The 21,649-nt window shown below is 25.1% G+C and overlaps 2 protein-coding genes across 2 annotated transcripts; one reads left to right on the top strand and one right to left on the bottom strand.

The window, feature by feature from the left end:
- Nucleotides 1-1,927: 1,927 nt before the first annotated feature.
- Nucleotides 1,928-13,950, top strand: LOC145840649 (uncharacterized). Its single transcript, XM_082947969.1, has 6 exons — nt 1,928-2,781; nt 3,309-3,469; nt 8,953-9,049; nt 10,706-10,792; nt 12,677-12,810; nt 13,467-13,950. The coding sequence occupies exons 1-6, from the start codon at nt 1,950-1,952 to the stop codon at nt 13,497-13,499; spliced, it is 1,344 nt and encodes a 447-aa protein (XP_082804095.1). The 5' UTR covers nt 1,928-1,949; the 3' UTR covers nt 13,500-13,950.
- A 2,619-nt stretch (nt 13,951-16,569) lies between these two features.
- Nucleotides 16,570-17,927, bottom strand: LOC145840232 (synaptophysin-like protein 1). Its single transcript, XM_082947415.1, has one exon. The coding sequence runs from the start codon at nt 17,886-17,888 to the stop codon at nt 17,169-17,171; it is 720 nt and encodes a 239-aa protein (XP_082803541.1). The 5' UTR covers nt 17,889-17,927; the 3' UTR covers nt 16,570-17,168.
- Nucleotides 17,928-21,649: the final 3,722 nt, after the last annotated feature.

The following is a 21,649-nucleotide window of genomic DNA, read 5'->3' as shown; positions in this document are numbered from 1 at the left end:
TCAGATTTGTTTTGAGAGCCTTTTGCCAGATTTTTCAATACATTTTAAGTTTAAATGAAAAGGTAATATGTATAGTTAATTTAAATGAAATGTGTTTTAAAATTTATTGATTTTTAAAATTAATGTACGATGTGTTAAGATTATAAACAACACATAATAATACTCCATATTCTCTTTTATACATGGCCAAACCTATTTGAAAATGTTAAAACAGACCAAACTTTTTTAAAAACTCTGAATCATAAGTAGTTATTAAAGCTTTAACTTTTAAATTCTGTTTTAAACTTAAATTTGTTTTGTTTTAGTATCAGGTTTTGGTCAATGGTTAGTGTCTAATGATTTTATCTTATACATGACCTTGGTTTAAGTATAGGTATATTATACTAAAATAGTCATTAGTAGTGTATTATAATCTTAAATTTTTATAGTGTTTTTTTTCAAACTAGTGAAAACACAAACAAGGTTTCAATTGTCAGTTAGCTGTGTTCAAGTTTCAAGAGTAAAATAATTCATTTAAAAAGATTCTAGATGATGTTAAATTTATTGAAAACTAATTAAAATTCATTTCTATTGATTTAATTTAAAAACTAGATCAATCTAAAAAGTTAAGACTTTTTTAGTTCTTCTAAATCGTCTAACTGTATACATAAGATATTTTTATTTAAGATACATTGATAGTTTTAATAAATTTAAAATAATGTAATACTTAATTTACTAATTAAGATGGGATGTACTGCTTTTTCTTAAAGTAGCTAAGTTTTTACTTAATATTATTTTTACTTAAACCTAATTACTTGTTATTGTTTACTTGAAATTAAATTAAAATACAAATATGACAACCAATTTTTTTCTATACATCCTCTCTATTTATGATATAAGTTATCAAATTTAAGATTTTTTGCTTTAAGTATTATTACTTCTTTAACTTTTTTATTTATTTCTCTAATAGTCTAGTCATTATTTACTCCTGCCACGGATTTTTAAATTAAAAATGCTATTTAAATTCTTTGTTAAGGCTTTAGGGGGGGTCCGACTTTTTTTTTTACAAAAAATAATTTTGGATTTTATATGAAAACTTTAAATACAAACTACAAGCTTGTTTTTATAGAATTCAAAAATATAATTTAACTTTTGAGATATTTTATTTTTTGTAAAAAGTTTCCAATACAAACGTATGGACTGCAAATTTTTCGGGGTCAATTTTCTCGGAAATTTAAAAATTCACTAAAAACCTATCTCCTCCTTCATTTTTTGACCTAGAGACTTCAAATTTTCAGGAAATGTTCCTTTTAATATTTTGAAGAATCTGAATGTTGGAATTTTTGAAATTTTGAAAAATAAAAATTTTATCCACAAAAAACTAAAAAAAAGGGTAGTTTTTTGACAATAATTTTTTTTTTACTCAAAATTAAAAAAAATCCTACAATAGATCTCTTTAAAGTTTAATGATACACATTCTGTAAAAATTTGAGAAAGATTACTCAAAAAATGAAGGAGGAGATAGATTTTTAGTGAAATAGTCTTTTTTTTGCATTTTTAGTTTTTGCCTTCCATAAGGAACCTATTGAACGCCCTTTCTTTGATCGCTTATATCTCAAAAGTTACTTTGAGTGTTTTTAAGCGGTTAAAAGTGTCTGATAGCTCAGAATAAATTCTACAAAATAAGATCAAGTTGTAAAAAACAAAGTGGACCCCCCCTATGGCCTTAAACTAATGATTTTTTTTAACATTATCATTATTCTTTATATTAAAATTATTAAATATATACTTCAATAATGTTTTTAGATATCTAAATTTAATAATGATTTTAAACTTCTTTACCAAAAGATATGCACTTATAAGTTATCATCAAATTATTATCATTGATTCCTTTTTATTTACAGTAAAGCTGCTAAATGTAAACATGTTATAATTTTTCAGACAAGTTTTCATTTATGTAAAAATAAGAAATGAACAGTGGCAATGATAGTGACGTAGTTTCTGAACTTTTTGAGAGTGACACTATTGACCAAACTTCACAAAATTGGAAAACTATAACTGACTGCTTGGAGCAAATGAAATGGGCTGACAATCATTGTCCTTCTCCTTCTCCAACACCCATAGCCAATGCGCAGTCTAGCCCTCATAAGCAGCAGTCCCCGCCTTCACAATTAACAAAATATAGAAAAAGTGATGGGGATCTACATTCTACAAATTCCAACAAAAATGTAGAAGTTCAGCCGATACCACAAACCGCACCTATACTATTCTCTGACAAGAATGAATTTAAATGGGAGCCTAAGTCTCATTTGAGGTCTAATTCAGCTCATAACACTGGTGAACCAAACCAGCCATTAGAACCTATTAAAAATCCATTTTCAATTGTACCTAAAAACTTTAGTTTAGTGAACACCAGTCAAGCAAACTCTAATAAAAATGCTCACAGTCACCTTGAAAGTGTAATAGCTCCTAACTTCCTTCCCTTTCCTTTATCCAATTCCTCTGCTCGCAACAACCAAAGTGCCTCAACAAGCAGCATCAGTAGTGGCCATAGTCATTTTTCTGAGTCTTCCTCTAAACAGGCATTGTCAAGAAAGGTTTCAGGATCAAGCGTAAAAGAACTAACTGTAGTTTATACAAAAAACTCAAGCCCTTATTCATCAAATAGATCTCAAAATCATAACTCTAACTTGAGACTAAAATCTACAATTGAAGGCCATGTTTCACATACTATTAGGAACAGCCCTGGAAATGTGTCTGAAAATAAAACTGAAAGTATAGAGGAAGACGAATACACTAAAGGTTTTTGTTTGCTTAATAAAAAGAATGTTTTCTTAAAACTTACTCTTACTTTTTATACCTTTTTTATGTTTAATTTAGACATAAGATTAGTAAATTTTTAGTAAAACAAATACCAATATTGAATTCAAATAACTTATATAATTTTGAAGTTAAAAAGCAAAAAATATTTTTTAGTAACATATTGTTACTAGAATCTGCTTTTTAAAGTTATTTTGTTAGTTTTAATTACGACTTTTTATTATATATAAAAAGATTTTTATTCAGTAGAGTTTAATCTTTTTGTCTTTAATCTTATTAAATTATTTTTCAGAAACAACTTAGTATGAACATTGCAATTTTTATAGATAAGTAACAAAAACATATTGAACAAGTTATTTTGTCACTTACCTACAAGTTATGACTATAATTTCAGTAAAAAGTATTGCTTACTTTTATTTTCTTGAACCTAAAATTTTTTCATGTACAAAGTTGTCTAAAATTTACTTTCATTATTCTTGTACACTATACTAACTTAGTTTTTTTTGCAGTTTTACTTCAACATCAATGTGACCGGATGAATAGACTTCACAGTGAGTTCGAATCGAAACAGCAAGACCTTGACACGTTAATGCACTCAATTAACCAGATGAACCAGCAACTAGTAAAAAAGAACGCCAGAAAGCATGAGTCTGCTCCTGCATTACCTGCTGTAAGTTAAAACATTGTTTATAAAGGTATATTCAAATTAGCTTTTTAGATATTTGGAATTAAAGTTGTAAAATTCAATTTGTTTTGAGAGGAAATTTTTATTAAAAAAATGTTTTTGCCTTCATTTTGAAACGTTTTTTTTTTTAATTTTCTTACTTAATTCGTTACTAACTGATGTATTAATTACCGTAGTGCATTATTGTTCCATTAAAAAAAAAAAAAATTATGGAAGTTATAATAAAATGCTCAAATTTTTAAAAAGCAATCTAAAAAAATTTAATACTATTAAAAGAACATTTCTTTAAAATTTAAATTCTATAAAAAAAAAAAGTAAAGACTAAAAATAATTTTCAAGTTAAAAAAAAAAATTGTAATCAAACATAATGGTCTCTGCATTTTTATTAGATTTTATTTTATAACACTAGTTGTATCTCAAAAGTTTAATAAAGTTTATGTATTACTTAAAATAATTTTGTCTTTCATACTTTAAGCGTTCACATAAAAGTAAATGTTAAATTTTGTAGTTTCCTTAGCTTTCCCTATAACTAGTAAGTGTTGTACTTTACTTTTTTAGTCTGCTGTTCAACATCTTAATAAATAAACTTAAGCTAGTTTATAGTGATATAAATTTCACTTTCAAGAGTGACAACCCTTATGCTAAAACCATTAGTTGATGGCTAACATTCTTTTAAATTTTTTAATTATAAAAAGTCCTTGATTTAAACTTTTTCAACAAAACATTTACAATGGTTAAAACTTGTCATTTGTGCTTGTTGTTATGAAACGAATATTGAAAACTTTCTTGGTTGTCCATAGGCTTAAGAAATTGAAGTTATATTTTGTTCTGTTTTTATGTTATGTTTATTAATAATAAAAAACTATAAAAAAAAACCTGTACATTACAGTTTTAAAATGTACTAAGTTACAATAGATACAGGGTTGCCACTTTATAATTAAACCTGGAAAAACCTTGAAAAAACTGGAATTCGATAATTTAGGCAAAAATAACCTGGAAAAACCTGGAATTTGAGAAATATTGAAAAAAACATGGAAAAACCTGAAAATTTGATCTTAAAACCTGGAAAAACCTGGAATTTTTAATAATTTTAACATTATCAGTAGTAAAATTTTGATTTGACACAAAAAATCTATCATATTAATGAGATTTTTTTGTCATCATCAAAAAATTTTTTTATTAAAAAACACAATTAAAGTAATTTAAAAGTATCTTTTCAATGTTTTTGTACTATTATACAGTTTCTTATTTAGAAATAACCCTTAAACTAAAAATAAACCCAAAAATGTGTATTTTTAAAAACCTGGAAGAAATTTGGAAAACCTGAAAAAAAATTGAAAAAACGAGTGGCAACCCTGTAGATACTATAGTCATTTTTAAGACATCAAAATTGATACAGACTATTTTATATACATAATATTTGAACAGAGTTAAGATTAAAACCTGGTGAAAACATACACCTTTAAGTTGGCAGTAGGTCAGAATAGCACGGCGTCATTTTAGCACGGTGCTTCTTTTTGCACATTAGGTCACTTCTGCACGCTGCGCCACTTTTGTACGGTGTCATTTTAGCAAGATGCGTCACTTAGCATGGAGCATCACTTTTGCACGGCGTCAATTTATCACTGAGCGTCATTTTTGCACCATTTTCATCTCTCTATTTTTGCTTGAAGCATCTTTTTTTAACAGTTTTATTTTGGAATGAGCATTATTTTCGATCAAACCAAACCTTTTTAAACTTTCATCTCAAAATTTTTCGATAATACATTTTTAATTATAAATATTTAGAACTCTGTTATATATCAAACACGTGTTTAATAACTAAATATAAAAATTAAAAGTTAACACGCAGTAGATTTGTAAAAAGTTCGAACTTTATTTACAACTATATTTTGGAAGTATTTTAATATTTTTTTAAATGTAGTACTAAGTTTTTTGACAACGGTGTAAAATTATATAGCAAACACTAAATAATTTAATTTTTTTCGAACATGTAATAAGTTTTACTGGTATAAATATTAAAAAAATTTATTGTTAATTCATGTTATTATTAAGTTTTAAAAATTAAAAGTATTGCAAACTTAGGAACGAAGTTATTAAACTTTTAACTATATTATTTTAAGTTTTGCTGTCAACTAACAAAACCAAGAACTTATTTTAATGTTTTAAATTTATATTTGCTTGATACATTAGTTTTAAATTCTTAAAAATTCAAGTTCATAGACAACATTCATACACACAATGAAATTGTAAGTTCCTTTTTTTTAGGTTTCACGTCTTTTAATATTTGAATAAAAGGCTTATAAGAAAATGTTGTAGAAATGTTAAAACTAAAATCAAAGATGTTATTCAAGAGTATACAATTAAAAACAGTCGTTAAATAATTAATTAATTACTGCAAGGTTGTTTTAACTACAGAATTTTTTGAATTGAAACGTCCTAAAAAATAGAAATGCTGTGTTGGTAATCATACTAAATTGTAAAATTCAACTGTTAACTTTCAAATACATTTTAGAACTTTTGCATTTACTACAATGTTAAACTACAACTAAAAGAATGTTTGAGTATTTTTCAGATTGCTACGTTTATTTTAATAATATATAATATAATATAACTTGACTAAACTACAACAACCTGCCAACTAGGTACGGACTTCTTAGGTACAAACTGCCGGTATGGTACACTTTTTTTAGCCAAAAAACGCTGTGTTCAAAATGCAATTTTGTTTTTATAAAAATTAAGATTCTTTATACTATATAATAACAATTATAATATAATTTTACAATAAGTATGATTGTTGTGCAAAATTTATACAAATGAACACGTTTATTTATGAAGTTACTTAATAGTATAAGTTTTAACATTTATTTTTGCGTTAAAAAACACAGACTATATCTAATTTAAAACAAGCTTATGCTGTATAAAATTAAATTCAAAACTTGAGAAAATATAGTTGTTTCGAAAAATTTAGTATAAAATTATCAAAAATTTTAGTCAATTTGACTAATTTTATAAGTTAAAATTTAGTTTAATAGGGTTAATACTTGGAGGCTTTTCTTAGTTTTACTAAATTTTCTAGCCTAAAAAAATAAAAATAAAAACTTTAGATGTTAAAAATATTATATTACCATATGGTATAAGAAATAAAAAGAAATTATACACTATTCAAAAAATCAGTAAATGATAAAATAATACACTAAGAGCCTTGAAAAGCAGACTTTAATTTTTTTTAAACAATTTGGCTACTTCTTATTGTATTATTTATTTATTTTAAAATGTAAATGATTATTAAGTAATAAACTTTAACATTTTTAGGTTGTATATGAAATAATGTTAAAAAGTTTTATACTATAACAACTACAAAGTACTAAAAAGTATAAAGTTAAGTTTTTCTTCAAAAACTAATAGACAAACTAAAAATAAATTTTAGTTCAAGCTTAAAATTCCTACAAATTTAGAGTATAAATTATTAATATTTTGTCAAATAAATAAAACCTCTTATTGGCAAGCTTTAGTTCGTGCAAAAATAAAGCTCCGTGTAAAATTGACCCACTGTGCTAAAGTGACGCACCGTGAAAAATTGACGCCGTGCTAAAGTGTCGCTGTGCCATTCTGTCACCCACCCCTTTAAGTTTGTAAAGGTCTAGATCTAAGTTTATAGCCCGCCATCAGCTCAAAACAATCATATATAGTGTGCTCATATAATTCATAAAATTAAAGACTGTCTAATAAATCTATAAATTATATATAATAAAACTTTTTTTTTACATTATAAAGATGTTTAAAAAATGTGTTTTTTGATTAAGTATGACATGTATGTAAAAATCAATATAACTCTTACAATACTTTTGTGATCACTTCGTTATACTAAAAGTATATGAATGGCTGTTTATAAAATATTTAAGCATAAAAGGACGAAATTTTAGAACTCAATTATTTTAAATTTTATTAAGAAAAAAATGCTTTTTATATCAAATTTATAGTTTTGATTTGAAATATGATTTATTTGTGATAATTTTGTCAAGTTTACTTCTTGCATTGATTTTATATTTTTACAGTTATTGTCTATAAGCACTGTTTCAGACAAAAACAACTTTTATTAGTATACACATTGCCTGAATAATTAATGATAAACTCCATTACTCATGTTGTTAACTTTTGGCTTTTACTCAAAATGGCACTAGTTATTATTTGACTTAGACTGTGGCAGTATACAATAGACTTTTATATAAGTTTTATTGAAGATTGGCTGTTTACACGATTCACTTGTGTTTGTAATTTAGTCATTAAATTACTTTAGTTATATATAATATATTATCAAGATAAATTTATTTAAAAAGTATAACAATACACATTTAATTTTTCCTTGAATTTATTTGAGATCTTTCGTAGCAAGTCTTATCAAAAATTGTATGTTGCTAAATTAAACTGAATTGAAATTGAAATAAGATTATACTGTAGGTAAAGTTTTAAAATATAAAATGACTTAATAATCGAATGTAAAAATTAACTAAGTGCTTATATTGTAGAACTTTGCTGTACCAATAAATTAACTACTAAACTATTAATTTAGTAAGATACAATTTTTGACAAGACTTACTGCGAAAGATAAGTAAGTTTGTTTAATTTTGGTAAGATAAGAGACATATTCAGGATTGCCACTTTACCTGAAAAACCTGGAATTTGACTATTTAGGTAAAAATAACCTGGAAAAACCTGGAATTTTAACACTTTCAGTAGTAAAATTTCAATTTGACACAAAAAATCTATCATATAAATAAGATTTTTTTGTCATCATCAAAAAAAAAATATTAAAAAACACATTTAAAGTAGTTTTACAGTATCTTTTAAATGTTTTTGTACTATTTAACACAGTTTCTTACATTAAACTTAACTTAAAACTAAAAATAGACACAAAAATGTATACTTTTGAAAACCTAGAAGAAATTTGAAAAACCTGGAAAAAACGAGTGGCAACCCTGCATATTCTATTCTGATAAAAAAAAGTATAAAAAGATGTAGTATATCAGTCATGTATAAATAAGTTGTCTATTGAGCCTGGTAACGCCATTTAAGTTATTTATAAAAAAGCTAAATGTATAATAAGTGATTTTTTCGTATAATACATATGTTGTAAAACTTGAAGTATTAAATTACAGTCCATACATTTAATTAACCCTAACTTCTTTTTTTCACAAATATAAGTTTTCACAATTTAATTGTCAACGCTTTTAATAAAAAATCTCCTTGTGTTTAAATATTTTGTTAATTTTGAAAAATCTGAAACGATAATAATCATAAATATAAACACACAAATAAAATACAAACATTGATATATAATAAAATGAGCTTCAGTTGTTCTAAACTTTTACTTTAGTTTTTATCATAGATTTCCTTTTAACTTTTGCATAAGTACTTTGTTTAGATAATACATTAGCCTGAATCAATGTTTTATATGAAACTTTCAGCTTCAGCTGGAAATAAACAAGCTTCGCGAAGAAAACCGAAGGCTGGAGATAGACTGCAGCTGCATGTACAGAGAAGTCGACTTGTATTCTAAACAAGGTTTGTTTGCTCAACTCATCATTTGTGTTTCACCAGTTTCTGTTTAAATACCAAGACTGTTTTATGATCTTTTTTAGTTCGTTTCTAAACATCAATAAAGTTATAGACATTACAAACCGTCCAGTTTTGATAAATGATTTTTTAAGTTTTAAAGAAAAGTAACACTTTTTTTTAGGATTGTTTATTAACTTAACTCAAAGTTTAAAAAACTTATTAAATGAACATGTATTTGTTGTGTTTAGTAATAATTTATGAAAGCAAATATTTTTTGTTAACATTTCCTTATAAATTAAATCAAAATTCTTTTCAATTTAGGTATATTTGATTAAGGCCATATGGGGGTCCAACACTTTTTTTTACAAAAATTAACTTAGGCTTTTATATGAAAGCTTTAAATACAAACTACAAGCTAGTTATTATAGAATGCAAAAATATCATTTAACTTTTGAGATAATTTATTTTTTGTAAAAAGTTTTTGATATAAACGTAGAGACTGCAAATTTTTTTGGGTCAATTTTCTTGGAAATTTTAAAATTCTCTAAAAATCTATCTCCTCCTTCATTTTTCAAGCAATCCTCTTCAAATTTTCAGGAAATGTTCCTTATATTATAAGAAAAAAAAATCTTACTTATGAAATTGTAATAAAATAAAAATAAAAGTTTAATCAAAAAAAATTTGTATAATTTTTTTTTTTTTATTCCAAAGTAACGTTTTTTTGTTATTGTACAAAGATTAGACTGAAAGTTTGAAGAAGATTGCTTGAAAAATGTAGGAGGAGGCAGATTTTAAATAAAATATTTTTTTTTTGCTGTTTTCCCTTCCCATAACGAACCTATTATGCGGCCCGACTTTGACCGGTCATATCTCAAAAAATAGTTCGAATTTTTTTAAATGATAAAAAGCATCTTGAAGCTTAGAAAAAACTCTATAAAATAAGATCAACTTGTAAAAAACATGCCCCCCCCCCCCCCCCCATGGCCTTAATCATCCTTAAGTTTTAGGGTATTTGTTACTCAATAAATTAACTTCAGAATTAATAATAAACAGGGTTGCCTGAAATCATGAAAAACCTTGAATTTGACAATTTAGGCTAAAAAATACCTGGAATTTGAGAAATTTAAGAAAAATTTAAAGTTTCAAACAAAAATTACTAAAAAACCTGGAATTTTTAACTAAAATCACTAAAAAATCTGGAAAACTTGTAAATTTAAACAATTGTTACATGTTAATTAGGTAGTAAAATTTTGATTAGACAAAAAAATCTATCATATAGATAAACTTTTTTGTCATCATCTAAAATTGTTTTTATTAAAAAACACATTTAAAGTAGATTTACGGTATCTTTTTAATGTTATAATACTATTTAACACAGTTTTTTAAAATTAAACTTAATTTTAAACTAAAAATAGACCCAAAAACGTGTACTTCTAAAAACCTAGCGGAAATTATAAAAATCTGGAGAAAATTCCTTAAAAACCATAGGCAAACCCTGTAAAAAAACTCATAAATTTTTACAGTACTTGAACTAAATTGTAATTTTGCATCTAAAGTAAAGTTACAAAACAAAAAAATTGTTTTACAACATTATGAAACTGCATAAAAAATAACTTAAAGTTTTCTTAAAACCGAATCAAATATATAAACATGTATTTGCAGGTGACAGCACCCGGGAAGACTTCTATTCGAGGTACAACCGAAACTCGCAGCAAGCTTCCAAGCAGCAGAACAAAAATAAAATCAAAAGTAAGTTAATTAATTGCTCTATAGAAGCACATTTCACGGTTCGTTGTGAAATTTGTGGTGAGCTGTAGAACTTCGACGAATTTTAAACATGTCTAACTGCATAGTTTTAGTTAAACTAGATTTTTTTACAAAAGATACTATTATAACCTTTATTTTACAATAGTTTTTTTTATTTTAAATATAAAGTATAAACGAAGTCTGTAGATAGTTTGTTTTTAACATTAAAACTGTTTTTTGTTTGTTATTGTAGACTAGTAGATAAAGTAAACAATGTAAAACATGATTTTTCAATTGTCATTATTTATTTTAAAGGTTTTTATAAACTTATCATAAAACATTTTACTATGTAAATTATAAAAAAAAGTTACTATAAACATCAAATTGTTAAATTCATGACAACTTTGTTAGCTACTTATTTATCTTATCACTTTTTATCGATTAATGAATGTTGAATATTTTATATTTAAGATGTTTTATCTAAAGTTTTATATAAAGTTTACAACAAATTTGAAAAAAGTAGAATGTAGTTATATATTATATTGTATACATTTTTTATCAGTTTTATTAGTCAAATTTTTTTTTTTGAAATAGGTTGATTTTGTCGATACAAAAATATCATACTTAGTTATCTACTTAAAATAATGAGTTTCTGATGATTTAAGCACATTCTTAATTCTATATTCAAATCACTTCAAATAAGTATTTTAGTTACTTAATAGTTTCCTAATTAGTTTTTATTTCAAAGACTTGTTTAAATTAAGTTGTCCTACAAAACGTTTCTCTAACTTTGTTTTTAGGCACAAAAACTTAACTTTTAGTCAAATTTCTTTTTAGTAGTATATTGGAATGGTTTTATTTTTTGTAAGTGTATAGTTTGAAAATATTTATAAAGCAAAACTTTTTTTAAATATTTAATTTAAAGTTTTTGAAGGTAAGAAAAAAAAATTGCTGGGAGTACTTGAAGTTCATTTTTGTAGCTGTTCACAATTGATTTAAGCAAAGTTTACTTCAAAAATTTTTACACATAATTAATATATTTTGTCAGATTTAAACCATGCCTAGACCGTTAAAAAACTTTTAGAACAAATTAACTTAGAGTAAAATAGTTTTCAATTATGGTTCGACATGTGTTTCACTTTATTTTTTTTAATTAATTTTTGCAGTGTTAAATGTCAAATGAAAACTTGTCACTTACCGAATTAATCTGACTTGCGCACTAAAACAATAAGAAGAATTTTATAAGCAACAAATGCGTCGGTTTCAACGCTTGATTAATCTTCATTGTTAGCACTGCGCTGTTTGTTTACACACAAAACTGCAGCCTGCTCGCTATTTCGATAAGTGCTTACATTGGCAAAGTTGTGTGTGTATAACTTTGTTGCTGCTTATTACTATTTCTTATAACTTTTTTTTTTTTTTAAATACTGAAACGATGTTGTGTATATACTACATGCGAGCCTGACAAAAGTACTGCACATGTGTTTTTATTTTCTATTTTTTAAATAATTAATATCACAATTATTTTTTGTTAAGACATTCTAAATTTGTCATATACAAAATTTGTTGGCTTTTAAATTTAAATTCTAACTTAAAAGTTAATTTAACGAATTTAATAGTTTTAAATGGGTTAACTGAAACATAGATATGTAAATTTAGTTATATACACACTTTAAACTAAGAGTTTTGACATTCATCTAAAGAAAACCACAGGAAGTTGTTTCTTGTTTTAACAATGTAAAAAAAAAAAATTCTGTAATTGTTGTGTTTTGTAATATGTCTATGTTTAATTGCTGCGCATGCAACTCAAGAAAAATTTAATAATAAATTGTAAATGAACCTACAATTTTAACGGTTGGTATAGTTTATTACTCTTTTACTTCAAAGGTTCTACCCAGCAACCACATGGTTACCATGGTAACTCGGTGATGGTGACACCCCTGATAGACGAATTTAATGACAAAAAGTGGCGATGCAAGCATTGCACTTTTGATAACCACTATGCACTAGAAAATTGTGAGGTTAGCGCATCATGAATATTTATTTAAAGCAGTATTTTTTTTTTAAAGTATCATAGGAAGGTTTATTAGCGTTTATCTATAAAAAGTAGCGACAGTGAATTTTGAGTGTTATTGTTTTGGTTTAATAGTACTCCATAAATTACTCTTTTAGTTTGTATACAAGTAGATTAATAATTTTTTCTACTTAACTAATTTTTTTTTTACTTTTCGCAGTAATTTTGAGTGCACGACTATCCAAATTCGAACAGTTCAAGATCCGACAGTTCAAATTCTTTAAAAAATAAAATAAAAAAAGCGGTTGTGGGTCCAATTCATATCTACACATCCTTTTTTTGTTTTGAAATTTTTTAAACATTTTTCGAGATATAAATTAATACGTTTAATTTAAACTAAAGTATTGTTTGGTATTTCTGAAAAAAAATTTAATAGATGTTTTTTACTATCATCATCTTTTCAATAAGACCTACCACAACTTTTTGATATTTTTCAATTATGTATTACTTTAAGTTCTGACCCTTTTAACATTTTTTTTAGAGTTTTAGTTTTCGGAGTTTGAACTGTCATGTAACCATTAACGCTTAGCTTGTCTACAAGTAGCTTTAATATTCATTTTACTCAACTAAATTTTATATTTCTCACTAACTTTAATTCTACAGATTTGTGAGTATCGGCGGGATACGGTGCCATAAATTTCAAAAATTGCCAAAAAGCAGCAAATTGATGCGTTGAACTTAACAAGGCGGAATTCGGAAAGAGTGGATAAAATTGTCTTTTATGTCATTTTGTAACTTAATCATGATTTTTTATGATTAATTTAACCGATGCTTAATAAAGCAGACCAAATTATCATTGTTGTTTTTTTTTTTTGAACTAATCAATTTTCCACTTGATTTATTTATTTTTCGTTTTATCAACTTTCTTACCTTTTATTTTCCATGATCAAATACTGTGGACAGAGTGCCTTTTCATTGTTTTTAAGACCTCAACAACATAACTTTTAGCAATTTTTTAACATTTGCAAAAGCAATACATTCTATTTATTCCTTAAAATTATTTGAACTAAAATCTAACTATTTTATTTGTTATTTAAAAGTTATTTTTACTTAGCAATACAAATATTCTTGGTATAAAGAATTTGAATGAAACGATGAATTTAAAATAGTTCATAAAAAAATTAGCTCTAAAATTTATTTAAACGTGGGAAAATTATGAAACTAACTGGATAATTTGTATTTTTTTATTTTAAATTGTTCAATTTTTAATATTTCATAATATCATTTAGAATAAAAGCAATAAGTATTATTGTGTGATTTTTTATACTTCAAAATTTTTTTCAAGTAGAGATTAAAGACTAAAATGAGCTAGGTTGGCATAAACACCGATTTGACTTATAAAGCTAGATTATATGCAAGGGGCAGATTAAATTTTATGCAATTTGACTTGATTACTGGTATAATTTATGTACGTTTATGTTGTATATTAAAAACATATACACAGCTTAATTAAAAGTCGTTCATGCTAATGTTTTAGCACAGTTTTGTACAACACTCTAGCACTGCTGATAAAAACCACGTGCTACCACCATACACCTGTATTTTGTATATGGTTTCTCTTCAGCTCCGTACTAATTTACTGTAACCCAGTATTGTCACTAACAAGCTTTCTAAACTGTGTGCTGATAAACTATTGTAAAATGAAATTAGTTGAAGATTTAAATATATAAGTTTAGCAAATAATTTTTTTGCGAAGCGAAGAACCTGATTGATTAAAAAATACCTTTTTAACTCTTTCGTGCAATAAAAAATTATTTCCAGACCGTAATTTTTAGCTATGAACCTAATTAAAAGCCAGCCATTAACGTATATTTATTTCTTGTTTAGTACTGAAAACTAGCTTTTTAAATGTATTTACCTTTAATAAATATTTCTTATTCGAATCCTTTATACTATTTTATAATACATTTAAGAAGTGAGATATTTCTAAGTTATAAAATTATGTTTTTAAATTGTCGGTATTGTTCTCTATCTTCATCAATAAGACTTAATTTCTTCAAAAATAATTTTGCTTTATCTCTGGAAATTTTAATAATAAAATAGATATTAAAAAAAAAGTTAATTAGCTTCTAGTAGTATTGAATCGGCTAATTTCATCTTTGTTTTTAAGTTAAAGAAAAGAGTACACATAGTTTCGATATAATAAAGTCTCTTCAGTTTCTATAACTGCTGCGAAAAAAAAATAATTAAGTTTTTAACTTTTATAAAAAGTCTTTATAGCTCGTACTTTGATCTTAAATGTTTCAAATGAGTTGGTTTAAGTTATCAAAACTTGTTATTAATGTAGATTTTTGAGAATGCGAAGTTTTATAATAGTGAGTACACTCTTAAAGTTTTTTTTCAATAAAAATCTTTATTAAACCTTGTTAGTTCACAACAGTTTAGCTGAGCATTTCAAAGTTTAGAACAATTTTTTATAGTTAATTTGAACTATTAACAATTTTGATTTATAAAATTAATGGTATAATGATTTTTTTAGTATTATAATAAGTATTTTAGTTTATGATAAACAAAAAACATTTATTTTTTCACAGAATGATAAATTTAAATGAGACATATGTTTAACCTCCTAATTACAATCATATCTTTGGTTTTGTTATGTATAAATGCAAAAAAAATAAATATTAATTGATGATAACTCTGTAAAATAAAACTAATTGGGTTAAAATTGTTTTTAGAATATAGTAAAAATATGTGTAAGGTGTTTTTTTTTTATTCAAAGCTCTGGTAAAATCAGGGTTGACACGGATCAAGCTGAAAAAAAATCCCGACTTTCCTTAATCAAATTCTTAATTAAAAACAAAAATACCAAAGACATGAAATAAAAAATAACCAAAGACATGAAATTATGTAAAGGACAGTTCTATTGCGGGATCAATTTTTTTAGAATATAACATAAGCAAAATACAGATTTTAGTGATGATACACATTTTATTATAAGCATGGTTATATCAAATTTTCGGACTTTTTTTTTTTTTTTTCGAAAACCCTTATTTTTGTCTTTTTTTTTCTTTTTTTCCTGACTTTGTGGCAACCCTGTAAAATACGTTCACAAACAATTTTCTAGTTGATAAAACTTTAATTAGATATGTAAATGTTTGCAACAAAACTTATTTATCTCAACAAAATGTATATAAGTAAACACGTTCAATTTTGGTGCAATGATTTACGTATTTTTTTTTTAATTTAATAACTATTGTTTTTTTTTCAAAATTAGTATTCGAGACCCTGAAAGCCAGAGTCAAAAACAAATTCTAATATTTCAGACAGCATGCAGCTGATAATTTATTTTTGCAAATGCTTTCTAAAAGCCTATTTTATAGCATTTTGAAAAAAAAATTGTTTAGTTTCAACTAAAAATTTTAAAAATATTTTTTAACATACTCCATTAACACACTATAGCATTATATTCACCGTTGGTTTTAAATAATCCTTAGTTAATCTTACGCTTTAAATCTAAAAAATTAACTTTTTACTTATATTATGTATAATTTTTTAAACTAATAAATATTCTAAAATAACAAACAATAGTATATTCAGCTTAAAAAATTTAATATAGACAAATAAATTAAGCTTTTAGATTAAAGTATTATTAACTACAGTATTACTTAGTTATCTGGTTAAACTTGAATTAAAAAAAGTTATACACCAATAGATTTTTTTTTATTTGAGTAAAATTTACAACTTTTAACAAATTTTGAGGTTATTTTCCATTATAAAAACGTAAAATTTCTAGTTTGTACAAGATATATTTTAGTTTGGTGACAAAAATAGAATATAGAAATGAAAATATTATTTACTGAATAACATGCTATGTACAATATATTTTCTTTTATAACATACACAAATAAAAATTAAAACATAATCTAATCTGTGCATACTAGAATGTATTTAATTAGGAAAATAATGTACTTGATAACTTAGAATTGTAAAAAATGTTTTAACTTAATACATAAAATATTATAAGTAAACAATAAAACCATAACTAAAGAAAAACTTTAAAAAGTGCAACAACAACATATTACAGACAACTATTGGGTTTATAAAAAGATTAAAAATTACATGGGTATAATTACACTTTGTTTTATTTGAATTTTTTAAATAAAATTTAAATAAAGTTGTACTAAAAAAGCACTACGTGAATATTATAGGTTACTTTCCTACAATTCTTATGTTTAAAACTTGTATTTACAAAAAAAAAGATATCATGTATTTTATAAAAAAATTAACAAAAGCCTAAGCTTAACTAGATATAAATAGTAGACTCATCAAACACTGCATTATTTATTCACATAACAGTTTTCTTTACATGGTGTTTTGAGGTGCTCCTTGTTGGCCGCTTTCAATTCCCTTGTTTGGTTCGGGGTGAAGTGGAGATTCCTTGTAAACAAACCAGATGTTGCTCGCCCACAAAAACATGTTCAAGAAGCCAAACGCAACCGAAGCTGACAACTTTGAAGAAGCAATCTGAGTGAAGCGGCAGTTTTGATCCTTGCTTGCGCAGACTTCGTTAAAGGGAGGTAGCTTTACCAAGTAGTCAGTAGTAGTGAAGTACTTGAGATCGTTTGAAGCTTTAGCCCAAGCTGATGCAGCAGTCAACCAAAAGAAAGTAAACAAGCAAGTAATCGCAAAATCACCAATTGTGATTATCCTTTCATGGCTGAGTCTAAAGGTGCTTTCAAATAAAACATAGAAAACCATTGATGCAAGACTTAGAAGAAACGAAAACACACCTACGCTAACAAACCATTGAGCTGAAGGAGAAAAGCTGCCTTCAAGCGTAGCCTTTTGGCTGTTGTTTTCACAGTCTTTGAATGTTTGAGGATTCTCGTCAATTCTAAAAGGATAATCAACAGGATATTCAACCTTAACTATTTCACCACTTGAACAACTCAAGTGTAATGTAAGAATTGTAGAAAATCCAGATGCAGTTGCAAATGCTACAATAGACAAAATAAACTGCAAAAACCGAATGAAACCTCTTGGTTCAAAAAGAACACGAAAACGAGCATTTGACAAATCCATACCTATTTATCAAGTATTCCTGTAGATAAATAAAAAAATTATTGTTTTTAACCTAAATTAAAAACATCACTAATTTACATAATCTATTTTAATTCACATAAAAGAATTAAAAACATACTTTTAAGAAACAAATTATTATTTTAGCTACGTTATACAGACTAAGTTATTAAAAACAAGTATTTTTAAGTATTTTGTATGAGAAAAATGTGGTATAATAAAATAAGCAAAACCAATTTAATGTTTATTATAAAATTGAAAAGTTTAACATTTTTTAATAGTATAGAAACATTGAAAAGACACTGTATAGCTACTTAAGATGTGTTTTTTAATAATAAAAAAAATTGATGATGACAAAAAAATTTTTGATATATGATACATTTATTGTGTCAAATTGAAATTTTACTACTTAACATGTAAAACTTGTTTAAATGTCAAGGTTTTTTAGTGATTTTTGTTTGAAATTCAAGATTTTTAGCCTAAAATGTTAAATTCAAGGTTTTTCCAGACAACCCTGACCAGGGGTTGGCAGGGTTTTATAAGTCTTGGGCATTATATTGAAAAAAGTTTTTGTAGCCAAGTAATTTTAAAATAATTGCAGTAATCAGTATGAAAATAAAAAATCAAACAAAAAATAAGTTAAATTTTTAACAAAGAGCAGTTAGTAAAGAGAAAATATTAAATCAAGTGACTGATTGTAAGTTTTTACAAAAACAAATTTTGTGTTTAAAATTAGTTTTTTATATACAAATTTACTTAGGCCAAAGATTTTTGCTTTTTGAGGGCCACAGTTTGCCACTCTCTGACTTTTAAAAAGGTATTTATAACCTTCAGGATTTTTTTACTTCAACTAAAAATATATAAAACTTCTTAATTACTTAATTAGTTTTTCAAATTTATTTAATTTATCTTAAAGACTACTTTTTATTTGTTTATACACAGTGACAATTTGCACTAAATGAAATGTTATTTTTAACTGTTATTTTTAACTGAATGTATACTTTATTAATTTTGTTTCAACGAAAATTCAAAACTAGTTAAAAACATTAAATGTTACATTATTATTTTTTAAAGATACACTTTATGTAATAACAAAATTTTTGAGCATTATATTTAACTTTATTTTTTATTTACAGGTGAAAATAAAACAAATATTACATTTATATATTAATTTAAAAAATAATAAGACTATTATTCAAAGTACTTATGAACTGAAATTTTTTCAAATCATGAAGTTTTTTTACAATTTTTTTGATCAAAACAAGCTTTTAACAATAATTTTTGTTGTATTTATTTTTGAAAGTAAACTATCATCTGGTACTAAAATTTTACTTATTATAAGCTTAACTCTGTAGATACACTTTAAAAGCAACAAAAAAGAAATACTATACCAAAATAGTCTTCGAAATTTTGATAGGCTTATATACTTTAGTCTTAAGCTCTACTAAATTTTAGTTTAAAATTATTTTTTTGTTAAATTGATAAATAAATACTCAGATAAATAAAGTGAAATCCAAGAAAGTGGGAACCATGAGTATACTTGGTTTTATTTTAAAGTACAATATAAAACTATAAGTAAATGTAGACCAACCGTCATAAGTACAACGAAATATATAATGTCTAAATGACCATAGCATTTCTACTTTTAGGTATCACATTTTGAGCCTAAGATTTATGTTGAAATAAATAAAAATTTAAATTGAACATCTTAATAAGCATATATGCAGAACTGGGAATAAACAAGTTTATTTCTTATCTTTATATAACAGTTACTCTGTTTTAGCAAAACAATTATCAACAACTATAAATTTATAGAAATTTATATACATTTATAAACTGATGTTGCACTATTTTATCTACAAAGTATAATAACTACTTTCATAATTAAAGGCATAAAAGATTCATCATTTTTTTTTATAAAAATAACATTGGCTCTTATATGAAAGCTAAAAGTATAAACTACATGCCAGTTTTTAAAGAATTAAAAAACCTTATTTTACTTTGAAGATATTGCAATTTTTGTTTAAGTTTCCAATATAAAAGTATGGACCGCAAGATTTTGAGGGTTAATTTTCTTGAAAGTTTTAAAACAACTAAAAATCTATCTTCTTAATTTTTTGAGCTAGAGACCTCAAACTTTCAGAAAACGTTTCTTTTATAATTAAAAGAATTTTAAGCTAGCAATTTTATATATATTGAAAAATAAAAGTTTTCCATTAAAAAAAAAATAATAAAAAAATGTGGTTGATTTTAATATAAAAATTGTTTTTTAAAGGTAAAAATTTCTGTGTCAAATCTTTTTGAAATTCAATAAAAGACTTTTTGTGAAAATTCGAAGAAGATTGGTTAAAAAATGAAGGATAAAACGGATTTTTAATAAATAGTTTTTTTTTGCGTTTTTGGTTTGCACCTTTCATTAAGAACCTGTTAAGGTCACTAACTTTGATTGTTTATATCTCAAAAATTACTCAGAATTTTGTCAAGCAATTAAAAATATCTGATAGCTCAGAATAAACTCTATAAAATAAGATCAACTTGTACAAATCAAGGTGGATCTCCATATGCCCTTAATCTCAAAAAAGATAACATCAATTAGAATACAGTATCTTTAAAAACTTAATATTGGTGTCTCTTTGGGCTCCATTTTTCTAGACTCAAACTTTGTAAGCAATAGTATTTGTATTGTAAGCAGGGTTGCAACTCTTTGGTAAAAAAACTGTTTTTAGTGAACTTTCTAGTTTCTAGTGTTTCTAGTGATGTCTAGAGGCATCCCAAGTTTTTCAAAAAATTTAAATTCTTAAATAAATAAATAAATATAAGGTCAACAAAAATCAATTTTTTAAACAAAATTAGTTTAAGATATCTAAATATTGAAACTGGGACAACTAAATTTTATTCAAGACTTAAAAAAAAATTGGATTGAGATTTTCAAAAAACTCAAAAATTATTCCAAGTTTTGTATAAAAAATAACTAGCTGGCCTGACACATCCTGATTTATTTTTAATTTCAAACTAGCCTAAATTATTCAGAGCGATGGTGAAATTTTGAAAAAAATTCAAACTGTCATGAGTTATACTGAGTATTCTGAATGTGTGGCATCCCTGTTTATGTTAAAGTTTAAGAATTTTTACACTCGAAATTAAAAAAGTTAGAACTAATTACAAAAGTTTTACTTGTTTGTATATTATATTAAACAGTGCTAGCTTATATTTTGGAGCATAAAGAATATAAAACACAGGCGGAAGTTTTCAAATACCATTTTAGAGAGATACACATTGTAGATTTATAGTTTTCCCAGTGGTTGTCAAGGTGTACACTGGTGTACAATGGTACACACTAGTGTGTCAAAAATTTTTTTGGAGACACAAAACTTTTAGGGTACACAAAGTTCAATTAGGAGTGCACAAAATTTTTAGACTAGAAAAAAAAACAGCTTTTATTATAATATTTATCTAGTTTAAGCAACACATGACTGCGGAGATATGTTCAATTAACAAGTATGTAAGACAAAGCAATATAAATAAAATACCATTGTGCAAACAAAATAAATCAAAAAGAAAGGTTCATTAAAAACAGGATCAAATGATAAATTTCAGTTTTAGTTGTTAAAAGGTTTGCATGCAAGTATAAACTGAGTTATTAATTTAAAGGAGAAACGCATTAGTAAAAGTGTTTATGTAGTGACACCACTACCAACACTTATTAAAATTAGAACATGGGGAGCACCATTTTTATTTTTTGCATTTTGGTGTACACAGATTTT

Source organism: Thalia democratica, chromosome 7 (assembly GCF_965202585.1).
Source record: "Thalia democratica chromosome 7, ktThaDemo2.hap1.1, whole genome shotgun sequence".
NCBI lineage: Eukaryota > Metazoa > Chordata > Thaliacea > Salpida > Salpidae > Thalia > Thalia democratica.
The sequence above is the reverse complement of the archived record's forward strand: the minus strand, read 5'-3'. Positions and strand labels throughout refer to the sequence as shown.

Bases quoted from the DNA above. Each gene is read 5' to 3' on its own strand.
- LOC145840649 (XM_082947969.1), top strand. From the start codon at position 1,950: ATGAACAGTGGCAATGATAGTGACGTAGTTTCTGAACTTTTTGAGAGT. The intron at 3,470-8,952 runs GTAAGTTAAAAC...TGAAACTTTCAG, and splicing joins CTGCTCCTGCATTACCTGCT to CTTCAGCTGGAAATAAACAA. The intron at 9,050-10,705 runs GTTTGTTTGCTC...ATGTATTTGCAG, and splicing joins CGACTTGTATTCTAAACAAG to GTGACAGCACCCGGGAAGAC.
- LOC145840232 (XM_082947415.1), bottom strand. From the start codon at position 17,888: ATGGATTTGTCAAATGCTCGTTTTCGTGTTCTTTTTGAACCAAGAGGT.